Here is a 12,576-nt window from a genome sequence, read left to right as displayed (position 1 = left end):
CATGTTTTTATACTACACTGGTATTTTCAGAAAAATGCAAAGTGCAATGTGCAATCTTTGTCAGAATCAGTTTACTACGTTTTTCAAAAAAAAAAATTTACTACGGGTTGTAGTATAATATAAGGTGGTGTTTATTTTTTCATTTATCAAATTCCACTAGTTTTATAAAAGCTTTATGGCGGCTGATAAACGTTTCCCTTAAAAAGGCCCGCTACAAGAGTATATATAATATACACACCCCTGGATCCTGGTCCAATTCATCAAATCCAAATCTCAGAAAAGAAAAAGCGAGTCAGAGTAGTACTCTGCCCCTCGGCCAGCACGAGGCCAGGCCGTGCGCCTCCTCTCCCAGACTCCCTCGCTCCAACGCAGCCCGCGCGGGCGCGCCCCGCCGCCTCTCCCGTCGGCGACCGCGGTCAGCCGGCCGGAGCCGGACGGACGAAGCCGCCCCTCCCGTCGGCCGCCGCCGCGTGCAGCGCTCCGCTCCAGGTTCGTGTTCGGGTAATCCTCCTGACTGACCTCTGCAGCGCCCCGCTCCAGGTTCGTGTTCGGGTAATCCTCCTGACTGACCTCTGCAGTGCCCCCTGTCCGACTCCTCTCTCTCTCAGTCTTCTTTGATCCCCCGTCTGCCATTTGGACCGAGGAAGAAGGCGCAGTGACGTCAGGGAATCAGGCCGCTTCTCCCGGTGGACTGCCCAAAAACACCCCCGGTTGTGGCGGCTCTCTCGCCCGCCCGCCCGCAAATTCCAAAAGGCCCAAACCCCCAGGTAGGTGGAGCGCGGCGCCCGAACCCCGAGACGGCTAGAAATATTCTTCCTTACCTTTCCGCAGGTGTTCGTCCGACTCTGAACCGGTTAGGATTCAGAGAGAGATTCTCTTTAGTTTAGCGTTCTCCGTGCCGCCCTCCTCCTCTTCGTCTCCGTGCCGCCCTCCCCCTTCGCTCTCCCTCGCACGCAGATTGCTGGCGCCGGCGGCGTTGGCAAGCGAGGCGCCGCCGCCACCTTCTGCCGCTCCTGGGATTCGACTAGGGGCGGGTTGATTCCGTCCTCTGCAGGTGAGGCGCCCCGGCTCTGCCTCTCCGTGGAGGGTTTTTCCTCGTAGGCTATTTTGTTTTCTGTCGTGGACTTCGATCCTGTATTTTTTTTCCTATAAACCCTCTTCGGATCAAACGAGCCGTGCTGTCAAATTCCTGTGAATTGGTTTCCTGTGTCCAAATTCCGTAGGAATTCCAGCGTCCAATCTGACCACATTCTCGTACTAATTCACGTTTCTCCTGTAAATTGGTACTGGTTGTCAGTTCGTGCCGATGGCCCGTTTGCTCCGGTTTTGCTATCAACTGTCCGATTTGATACGAGTGCCTGGGATTGAGATGCGATTCCTGTTTCCGTAGCAATGCCTGTAGCAGTTTGCTGTTCCATCAAACTATTTCTTCCTGTATCAATGATTTAGATTAGATTCTGTTCCTTTTCGTGTGTCATCATCTACTTCTGTCAGTACATGACATTTTCTATGTGTTCGTTCTGCAGGATGGAGGAGCCAAATGCTGAAATGGGAATGCCAACCGGGGAGCTGAAAGGCATCACATTCTATCTCATGACCAATACAGAGATGGTAAGCTTTTGCTTTTTGCCCCCGCAAAGAGGAATATACTTAAAGCTGATGTGCATTTACAGGAAAAGTCAAGCAGCGCGAGCATTGTAGAACCATCTGATGTCAGTAGTGCCAAGTTGGGACTACCAAATGGGGCACCACAGTGTGAGACTTGCGGAGCGCAGAGTGTGCGTGAATGTGATGGTGAGTAATATTAAGCATTCAGCATCAAATTTATGTGGTTGTTCCTAATCCAAAATAAATTGACGTGTCCAAATTTTAGGTCATTCTGGCGTGATTAAGCTGCCGGCAACTGTGTTCAACCCGCATCTATTCGAGGAAGTTGTTCAGTTACTGAATCAGATATGTCCTGGCTGCCACACTCCAAAGCAGAACAGAGATTCAAAGGTTTGTAATAGCCAGATTAACCTAGTTCATCCTGATTTACCAATTTATTCTCTTTAATATTTTAAGGGTGTCATACCTTATGGGCCATAGCGCCTCTGGACAATAATGTCCTTGTTCAAAAACTCTCATTGTTGATCTGCTGAACTAATGTCATGGTGTTAAGTCCTGCATACAAAATAAAAGTCCATAAAACAAATATCGGTACTGCTGTCATAGCTAGTGCATCTTTTCCCATGCCTAACGTATCTTTAAACAAACTTCTGCAATGTGGAAACCAAGCTTTATACTGATTACTAACATTTTATTTGTTTGAACGTTTGGAATTTGTGAGACAAGATATTTACATTTCAAAAGCACATCAGAAGATATGTAGGCATTGCAACACATAATATAGAAACTATGCATGCAGAAGCATCTCTCGTTTTTGGTATATCGGGTTGGTTCATATTTATTCCTCTAACATGTTGATTTTTGTTGTCGAAGAGGTCGGATGGGGCAACAAGTCAAGCAACTTGCAAGTATTGCTCAGTAAGTGCATGTTCAACGTTTGGGCCTGTAATTCTGCCCTATCATATTAAACCTTGACCCTTTTTTGCTGAACAGAAGGATGGCACTAAACAATACCCCGATGTAATCTTTAAGACACTGACAAGCCCAAGAATAACATTGTCCAAGGCTAAACTTCTACGGGACCATAACGTTATGGACAAAATTTCGCTTACTGCAGAAGTTGCTGACAGAGTGACTGATTCAGCTGAAGTTCTTCCCCTGGACTATTGGGATTTCGTACCTCATCACCACCCCCCTCAATCAAATATGACCAAGATATTATTGTCTCCATACCAAGTAAGTACTCCCTCCGATCCATATTAATTGTCACAGCTTTAGTACTCCCTCCGATCCATATTAATTGTTGCAGAGTATTTGCTATTCAGTAACATTAGTCCGTTCTGTGTTGGCTTGCAGAGCAGATTTGGTTTTGCTGCAGCATCTTTCCTGTTTCTTCTTTTGAGAAAAATGTTCTATATTATTGGATGACAATTCATCAACTTTGTCCCTGCCATATTTTTCTCAAAGCGTCAAGTGTATGGAATTATAAGACAATTTAAAGGGGATTTTGGGTTGCTTGTGTTGTTTTGAATATTTTATAACATGCACAAAACAAAACACAACAAACATTATGTGATCCAGAAATATGATATATCATTATTATTATCTGGCAAAATAGTTTTGCATGAACATTAAGGCAATACACTTGGTCCACGATGATGCATTACCAACTCTCTGCATAAAAGTGGATGCAGAATGTCCTCATAGGGTGTAAATTGACTCATCCACTTTTCAGTGAAATTATAATGCACCTCTAGTTTTGTTCAGTGGACGATGTGTGGATGAAAAACATAATTAAGTGATAAGGGAAACTGGGCCAATGCTATTTTCTCAAAGCTTCTTTTGAAAGGTGGTATGCATATTCTTGTAGGCCACTGCACTGGTATTGCTATGCTGCAGCGTATTTCTTTCAAAAGTAAATGGCAAGCAACCGACCATATAATTTTAAAATATTTCTTATGGTTAAAACCTTATTTCCTTTATCGTATTTGCAGGTCTCTCACATATTGGAACAACTTGATCCTAAGCTATTTAGCCGGTTTGCTTCAAGGCCGGAGCTAATTTTCCTGTCGTGTTTGCCGGTGACTCCTAACTTCCATCGCGTGGCGGAGTTGCCCTATGGGTTTTCAGATGGCCCTCGCCTAGCTTATGTAAGTGCTAGACCTCTCTGGTGAACTTCATACCAAAGATTATTTTCTGTATCATCCCTTCAACGTTTTCTAACAATTTTCCCCTTAAATGCTTTTGTTAAATGCAACCAAATCCTCTGTATGGTGTAAGGACTTACATCTGATAGTGAGTCAACAATAAATCATGTAATCAACGAGAGAACCTAGGCTAGTCTTCCTACATCTAACTAAATGATTCATCACTATTCTGTCTAATATACTCTTACACAATTCTGTTGCCAAAACAAGGCAGTATTCTCTCTGGTTTCCTTATAGGTTTCTTGAGCATGCTTGTTTTATTGTGGTCTGATGCACATACTTGGTGCATATCTGGGCTGTGTTGGTGTCGTAATTATGGACTTATATGTTTTTTCATTCCATGTTTGGACTTAGGATGACCTGACAAAAGCTTACAAGAGGACGGTTGATGTCGGTAGGAAACTTGATGACTTGCGTCAGCATCCACAGTTCAGTGTTCTTGCAAGTTCACTTGTCACAAGCCGAGTTGTGGAGTGCCTCAAATTGTCAAAGGCAAGGGAGCTGATATCTTGTTTTATTGCAGTATTGATGTTGCATGATTATATGTCTTTCTATTGCAATATCCGCATAGCATGATCCACATTATCCAGATATGAATTTCCCTATTTTTGTCAGTTTTACTAAAATTATACACTGTCAGAGCCTCCCTTGCAGTTTTCCGGTCAAGTTCTCATGTCGTATTGTCAGATCTGTAGATACTCAATAAAAAACAATTAAACCAAAGTCTGTACTTCATAACCTCAACCCCACACACACTTGTGCGCGCAACACTTCTCTGTCGTAATCCAGTAAAAAGACATGTTAGCTTATTTTGATGCGGCTCTTAAAAGCATCATAACAGTCCTTTTAATATGGTTAGATTAGGTGTGTTTTATTTGAAGCAGCTCTTGTTTATTTTGTTCCCACTCACACATATGGAGTTATGCATTTGACAGTATTAGTTGGTTCCCATTTTTGTCCATCCCTTTTCCATTAATTGCTTTCCATCTCCAAACATGCACTCAGTAGTTGACTTGCACCATATGATATTCAAATTGTTCTGGCACTTACCTGATTGTAGTGGAGAATAGTGCATACACCAATCTTCCACCTTGATATGTTGCCCTCTGTAAACAGATTAAACACAGCCGACAAAACATAGCTGTTTCATCTAGTCCCCTCTAAGTTTAATTCGGTTAATTTCGAAGGATGAGTATCGGGTTCAGTGAATGAAAAGCTGTTTGTTTTTGTTATTATTCAAAACAAAGAATTATCAATATGTAGTTTGAGGTAGCATTGTGATTACTGCTTATGTCATATGCTTTCACTTGCTTGTTAACATTTTTATTTATTTGCAGTTACACTCTAAAAAGACAGATAAGGAATCATCAACAGACACACATGGAATGAAATGGTTGAAGGATGCCATTCTCAGCAAACGGTCTGATAATGCTTTTCGGGGTACTATGGTCGGTGATCCGAAGATTAGATTGCATGAAATTGGCATCCCTGTGGATTTAGCTTCGAACTTGGTTGTTTCTGAGCATGTTAACTCCTACAACTTTGACAACATAAATTTGAAGTGCAACTGTTACCTTCTTGCCAATGAAAAACTAGTCATTAAGCGTAGTGGAAAGACAATTATTGTTCGGAAGCCAAATCAGCTGGTAATTGGTGACACTGTGCACAGGCTGTTGCAGGATGGTGATCTTATTCTTATCAATAGGCCACCGTCAATACATCAACACTCCCTTATTGGACTCTCTGCAAAATTACTCCCAGTTCAGTCGGTACTTTCAATCAACCCACTCTGTTGTGCACCACTCGCGGGAGATTTTGATGGGGACTGTTTGCATGGATATGTCCCACAGTCCATACAGTCAAGAGTTGAGCTTGGGGAGCTAGTTAGTTTGAGCCACCAACTATTGAACGCGCAAGATGGGCGAAGTTTGGTGTCATTAACACATGACTCTCTAGCTGCAGCATATCTGTTAACAAGCTCAGAGGTTTTACTAAAGAAAACTGAAGTTCAGCAATTTCAAATGTTATTATGCCATCCACTCTCGCCGACACCAGGGCCAGCAATAATGAAATCTATACACTCTCATGGTCCACTGTGGACCGGTAAGCAGTTGTTCAGCATGCTGCTTCCATCTGATATGAGTTTCAGCATTGAGCCTAAGGTACACATCGTAGACGGTGAAGTTCTTGCCTGCCCATCTGAATCTTTTTGGCTGCAGAATAGCATATCTGGCCTTTTTTCCGTCATGTTCAAACAATATGGCGACAAGGCTCTTGAGTTACTCTCTTCTGCTCAGGATGTACTATGTGAGTTTTTAACCATGAGAGGTTTAAGTGTCAGTCTTTCGGATATCTATCTGTTCCCGGACCATGACTCGAGGAGAAAACTAGCTGATGGAGTTAATCTGGCATTGGATGATGCTGAAGAGGCTTTTCGTATTAAACAGATATTGCTAAGTCCAGATTCCATACCGATTCTGAAATGTTATGACGACTGTGCTGATTTATCACAATCTTATGAACAGTCCAATTTCATTCAGAGCAATCTGCCAATTATAAAATCTTCAATCATGGCGTTTAAGAGTGTATTCAGTGATCTTCAGAAGATGGTTCAACAGCACACAGCCAAAAATAATTCAATGATGATGATGACTAATGCAGGAAGTAAGGGTAGCATGTTGAAGTTTGTGCAACAAACTGCATGCGTCGGTCTTCAACTTCCAGCAAGCAGATTCCCCTTTAGAATTCCGTCGGAACTCTCATGTGCCAGCTGGAATAGACATAAATCTGAGGGCACGGGTGAATGCTTGGGAGGCCAAAACTTGTATGCTGTGATCAGGAATTCCTTTGCTGGTGGTTTAAATCCATTGGAGTGTCTTCTTCATTCGATATCTGGCAGAGCAAACTTCTTCAGTGAGAATGCAGATGTTCCTGGGACTTTAACAAGAAAACTAATGTATCACCTGAGGGATTTATATGTTGCTTATGATGGGACTGTTAGAAGTTCTTACGGGCAGCAGATAATGCAGTTCACTTATGATACTGCTGAAGACATGTGCAGTGATCGCAATGTGGAAGGTGAACTCGGTGCCCCTGTTGGTTCGTGGGCTGCTTGTTCCATTTCAGAAGCTGCATATGGAGCTTTGGATCACCCAGTGAACAGCTTGGAGGAATCTCCTCTCATGAATTTGCAGGTTACACTCTTTTACTATATTGTTTCACGGCCAATGATTATTGTGATGTCTCTTTTCTTTCTTCTGATACTACTTTAACATTAATTTCAGGATGTATTGAAGTGCCAGAAGGGTGGTACTTCTATGGATCATGTTGGTTTGCTTTTCCTGTCAAAGAATCTAAAAAAATATAGATATGGTTTGGAGTATGCATCGCTAGAAGTTAAGGATCATCTCGAGCCAGTGAACTTCTCTGATTTGGTTGACACCGTCATGATCCTGTCAGTACATTTGAATCATCTTTTTCCTATCACTTTACGTTGAAGTACTTTTTAATTAATTAATATTTTTTGCATTTTGTTTTGCAGATATGGGGGATGTGGTATAGAGTCAACAAAAGGAAGCCCATGGATTACTCATTTTCATCTAAGCCAGGTCTTATTCTTTCGAAGTAACCACACTTCCTATTTTATAAGGGTCATTAAGCTGATGTCTTAAATAAATATTTAAACTTGTACGTACATGCAGGAAATGATGACGAAAAAAAGATTGGGACTAACACTTGTTGTGGAAGAGCTTACAGAACAATACAATGCCAAAAGAGACAAGTTAAACTTCCCTAAAGTTTATATTTCAAAGGGGTAAGTTCAGAAACTATTTGGTTCCCATGAAAAAATTGTTCGAGTTAAAATTAGTATTTATATGTCTCTCTGTTTCTTTTTGTCTAACCACTAATTTGGTGTGCCAACTGCTTCCATGTTCTCGCTAGCGTGAAAATGAAGATACAGTATATGCCCTGTTAATATACTCAACTCTCCTTTCTGCCCTCGCTCTCAGTGTGGTAATTATCACTAACATTCATGGCAACATATAAGTTAGATTCTGTTGATGTTTACCAATCAGGGGATAAACATTTTGGTGTGTACTCCCTCCGTCCTTTAAAGAGTGTACCTCCAACTTTGCTGGAAAGTCAAACTTTTTTATGTTTGACCATATTTGTACAATAATACATCAATATTTATGCCATCAAATTAGTAGCATTAGGTTTATGATAAAATATACTTTTATCATGTACTTATTTGGTTTCATAAACATTGATATATTTTTGCACAAACTCGGTCAAAATTTGAGATAGTTTGACCCTCCAACAATGTTGGAAGTACACTCTTTGAAGGACGGAGGGAGTATGCTACAAAGTAATTGTATTTCAGCGGCATCAGTTTATAGTGTGTGCTTCATTTCTTTGTCGAAATGATGTCATGAAGGGTAAATACTGCTGGGAAGATGGTCAGGCGGCTGTTTGGGAGAGGGATTAGATTAGGGATTGCGAGGATGAAGTAGCGACATATAGGTCGTAATTCTTCTTGCTTGATCATTCATCTCAAGGTCTCAAGGGGTCAAGTAACAACCCAAGCTAGGCAACAAACTGAACATCTTGTCCCTAGTTGGTGTAAGGCTTGACTTAAGGGATATCTTCTCCTTAATTGATTACTAATTCCTAGTTAATAATACTATTCCCAAACTTAAAGATAACACAATTATATCCCTTAGTTGGAGTCAGCTAGGGCCGTCCGTACCTAGCATTTGGGTGACCAACCCACACGACAGTGTCAACCTAGCAACCTTTTTTCTCTCCAAATACTAGATTTTAATCTATTCATCATATAGTATTGGTCTTTTCTGGAACACCTATAAAGTTTGCGTCATTTCGTTAAGGAAAACAATAGCTGTTCATGGTAGCAATTGAACTATTCAGGATACAATGCTGTTATCCATTGATGGATTACCTCACATCAATGTTAGACCAAACCAGCAACAATAAATGAGTTATCATTCTTATTTTGGAGAATTTGACATCTTGATATAGTTAAAATTACCACAACAAAATACTACCTCTGTACCAAAATATAAGATGTTTTTGTAGACTAAACTAGCCTACAAAAACGTCTTATATTTTGATACGGAGGGAGTAGATATTTTGTATTAGAGGAGCAACTATATAGTACAAGAGACTTGGAATACAAGGAAGGAAATCTAGACTAATACAGACACCTAGACCAATACTAATACTACTAAACAGTTTTTATCTAAAAATTTACATTGTAGTTAAATCCAACTATTGCATTGCCTGCCCAAGTGATATATACACATCAATATTTCAACAAACACGTCAGGCATTAGATGTGAGGTGAATTGTAGGCTATGAAGTGCTTATGTATGTTATACATTATGCGAATGCCTACTTTACTTTTTCTCTTTGAGCTTCTGCAATATATATTTTGACATGTAATACTTCTACCCTGCAGCAAATGTTCTGCTGACCATGAGTGCGGTAACAGGCAGACTTGTTGCATCACTGTGGTAACACAGGATGATTCAAACTCTATGTCTCAATTGGACACTATCAAGAAAAGGGTGATTCCAAACCTCCTGGCCTTACTAGTGAAAGGTAATTATGGTTCGATAGATTTTCCGAAACATGTTTTCTATATTGTGCTAAGGAACTCCTTACTTTACTAGATCGAGTTGTAGAACATATAATTTTATTTTTCTAAGTTTCATGGTACAAAGGTAAAGTTGTTTTCGCTGCAACTTGTATGATTCAGTCTTCTGATGTTCTCATAAATTTGAGGACCCGTTATGTGACTTCTATGTTTCAAATACCACATACTAACTTGATTCCTTCAGTACAGAACATGCGGATTATATTTGATGCACAATACTTCTTTTCCTTTGCAGGATTTTTGGAATTTAAGAAAGTTGAGATCCAGTGTCAAGAGGACAGTGAACTTGTTGTGAAAGTTGTTATGTCTGAGGAGCATTGCAAGAGTGTGAAGTTTTGGGCTACTCTACAAAAGTCTTGCATAGCAATTATGGAGTTGATTGACTGGGAGCGGAGCCGGCCAGGGAGCGTATATGATATTTTCTGCTCATATGGCATAGACTCAGCATGGAAATACTTTGTTGAAGTATATATTTTCTTCTCTTTGTTTTGATTTTCACTTCTCTAAATATTTGGGTCAAACTGTTTTGAAGCCTGATTGCCAATGATAATTTCTTCTATAGCATTTGATGTTTCCTCATTCCTTGTGCAGTCTTTAAGATCAAAAACTGATGATATTGGAAGGAATATTCGCCGCGAACACTTGCTGGTCGTGGCAAATTGCCTGTCTGTAAGTGGGCAGTTCCATGGACTAAGCAGTCAAGGTTTGAAGCAACAACGGACTCGATTATCAATCTCATCTCCATTTTCTGAAGCTTGTTTTTCTGTGAGTAATTTAGGCTCCTCCTTTACTACAAGATTTTCCTTTTTAAAGTGCGGTGAACAAATTCTTATTTGATGTCATGTTCTGCAGAGGCCTGCACATACTTTTATAAATGCTGCAAAGCAGTCTTCAGTGGACAATCTCTGTGGTACTGTAGATGCAATGGCCTGGGGCAAGGAGCCTTCTACTGGGACATCAGGTCCTTTCAAGATTATTTATTCTGGGAAGGTGAGTATTGTAACTACTGTCAAATTTAGGCGCATGCTTTTTTAGAGGCATTTCATTGTACTCCCAAAAATGAAAAAAGTAAAAGCAAATTGAGGCCTTCATATACAACTGCCCTCTACTCCACTGCTATAGATTCATGCATTTAGTTTTCGAGAGCATAGTGCCAGATATATTTTCCCAGATACCTGTCTGTGATCAGGCTGTGGGATGCTTGAACTGTCTGTCTCGTGACGTTGGGATTATTTTGTAACCAGTGAGTTAATCTTGGCCAAGTGATAAATGGATAAAAATACGCTTTCTCCTTACTGTACTCGATGCATATACATATGTTTAATTCAATGCTAACATTTAACTTTTTCTGCAGGCGCATGCACCCATACCAAATGAGAACATCTATGACTTCCTAAATAGCCCTGAAGTTTGGCAAGCGCCGGGTGAAGCTTTCTTGAACGGTAGCACCATATCTGTGGAGCAAGATTTTCTTGTTGCTACAGTTGGTATATGGGACAACATTATTGATATGCGCACTTGCTTGCAGAACATGCTACGAGAGTAATGCCCCCATCACTATCCATGGAATTGTATTGTGCATAGTAGTTTTATCCCATTTGAAGTTTTATCTTCATTACATTCCTATATGATACCATGTTTTACTTGCATGAAGGTACCAATTAAATGAATGTGTTGTGGAGCTAGATAAATCACGTGTAATCGAGGCCCTGAGATTTCATCCCAGAGGGCGTGAAAAGATTGGTGCTGGAATAAAAGATATAAAGGTAATATAAATGCGTTTCTGTTTTCCTCATAGCTTCGTCATTCTACAATTCTACTGATATGAATGTAGCTAACTATAGATGACTGTATTAATAGGAATCCTATTGTTTCCCAAAATAATAGGATTGATTTTCTTGCATCTTTGTGTGCATCTGTTTTTCATCATTTGGTATATGTGCTAATATTCTCGGTGCTGACATGCGAATGTGCTAATGAGCTGTCCCCTTAATGTGAAAAGGATTGTGTTCATTTAATCCCATCTTAAGATTGCTACTCTTACCAGCTTTCGTAGCATTGTTGTGTTCCCAAGGTTGCATGAACAACAATCCTTTCCCTCTGTTCATATTGTTCAATCTGACGGTATCTATTGTGTTACATCCCTGTTTTGGTACCTATGCTTGTTGTAGATATCATAGCCAACTATTTTGCAGTGCATTATGGTTACTCTTGAATTCTAGCATATTGTTACCCTGAGATGATGTGATGTGTGCTCCTCGCAGATTGGACATCATCCTAGTCACCCAGGAACAAGGTGCTTCATTATGGTACGGGACGACGGTACCACTGAGGACTTTTCTTACAAGAAATGTGTCCAGGCTGCCGCGGATTCTATCTCGCCTGAGCTCGGACGTTATGTAGAGAGGATACTACGGAACAGAGCAGTTTCGTCATAATGTTTAGCAGAGGCCAGGGGTCCATCCTCCTTTTCGAAAAAAGAGTAGCACTGTTGCCATTTCATCTAGTTCAGTTCAGACCATAGGTAGAGAGCATCTGATGTTTTGTCGACAAGGAGCTGTCGAACAGAAGAAGTGGACGATGATCAGTTATCCTAGAGAAGAGTGAACTGCTGATTGGCGAAGATGCCGTGCTTCTTCGCCACCCTTCTGGTAGGAAATGAACATGTCTTGTAGGGCGATGCCATTCTTTTGTTGTACAACCCTTCCTTCTCCTTGGCATTAGCATCTGGATATGTTGGAAGGAAACTCCATCGTGAACCCTGTTTGTATGTAGAAATTTTGGGTGCTCATTTTATCCACTTTTCAGAAATTTTCTTGCCATGGTTCCGGCACTTGTTAAGAGGTTACGGTGAGGTTTCTTGGTGCAGCTAAATCTTGGCTCCCATAGTTTTTATGGTGAGGTTTTTCTCCATGACGTTTGTTACAAGGAGAGATGAGTGATGATCGGCAATGCTGGGCAAAGGGGAGAAGGCCAGCGCGGCCCAAGGGCAAGGACAACTTCTAGGGAGGCGACGAGAATGAGCTACTACGATCGGCCGTGCTGCTTGCCATTGGGAGCAAACGGGGAGGGGGGTTCCATGAG

The 12,576-nt window shown here is 41.0% G+C and overlaps 1 protein-coding gene across 5 annotated transcripts; it reads left to right on the top strand.

The window, feature by feature from the left end:
- Nucleotides 1-291: 291 nt before the first annotated feature.
- Nucleotides 292-12,303, top strand: LOC109751023 (DNA-directed RNA polymerase IV subunit 1). 5 transcript variants are annotated; one of them, XM_020309932.4, is made up of 19 exons: nucleotides 292-489; nucleotides 1,527-1,611; nucleotides 1,674-1,794; nucleotides 1,874-1,998; nucleotides 2,482-2,526; nucleotides 2,602-2,844; nucleotides 3,603-3,758; nucleotides 4,170-4,307; nucleotides 5,153-7,009; nucleotides 7,100-7,269; nucleotides 7,357-7,423; nucleotides 7,517-7,629; nucleotides 9,295-9,437; nucleotides 9,728-9,957; nucleotides 10,084-10,257; nucleotides 10,345-10,482; nucleotides 10,847-11,034; nucleotides 11,147-11,258; nucleotides 11,757-12,303. In XM_020309932.4, exons 2-19 carry the CDS (start codon nucleotides 1,528-1,530, stop codon nucleotides 11,928-11,930), a joined length of 4,278 nt encoding a protein of 1,425 aa, XP_020165521.1. In that variant the 5' UTR covers nucleotides 292-489; nucleotide 1,527; the 3' UTR covers nucleotides 11,931-12,303. The 5 variants fall into 5 exon arrangements, with proteins under 5 accessions (XP_020165521.1, XP_020165522.1, XP_020165523.1 ...); XM_020309933.4 differs by having other exon boundaries at nucleotides 294-501; XM_020309934.4 differs by lacking the exon at nucleotides 292-489 and adding an exon at nucleotides 579-1,054.
- Nucleotides 12,304-12,576: the final 273 nt, after the last annotated feature.

The sequence above is a fragment of the Aegilops tauschii genome, chromosome 1 (assembly GCF_002575655.3).
Source record: "Aegilops tauschii subsp. strangulata cultivar AL8/78 chromosome 1, Aet v6.0, whole genome shotgun sequence".
NCBI classification, from domain to species: Eukaryota; Viridiplantae; Streptophyta; class Magnoliopsida; order Poales; family Poaceae; genus Aegilops; species Aegilops tauschii.
Note: the sequence above shows the minus strand (reverse complement) of the source record. Positions and strands in the feature narration are given on the sequence as shown.

Coding starts and splice junctions, on each gene's coding strand:
- LOC109751023 (XM_020309931.3), top strand. CDS start 1,510: ATGTGTTCGTTCTGCAGGATGGAGGAGCCAAATGCTGAAATGGGAATG. Junction 3,759..4,169: donor ATGGCCCTCGCCTAGCTTAT/GTAAGTGCTAGA, acceptor GTTTGGACTTAG/GATGACCTGACAAAAGCTTA. Junction 7,010..7,099: donor CTCCTCTCATGAATTTGCAG/GTTACACTCTTT, acceptor CATTAATTTCAG/GATGTATTGAAGTGCCAGAA.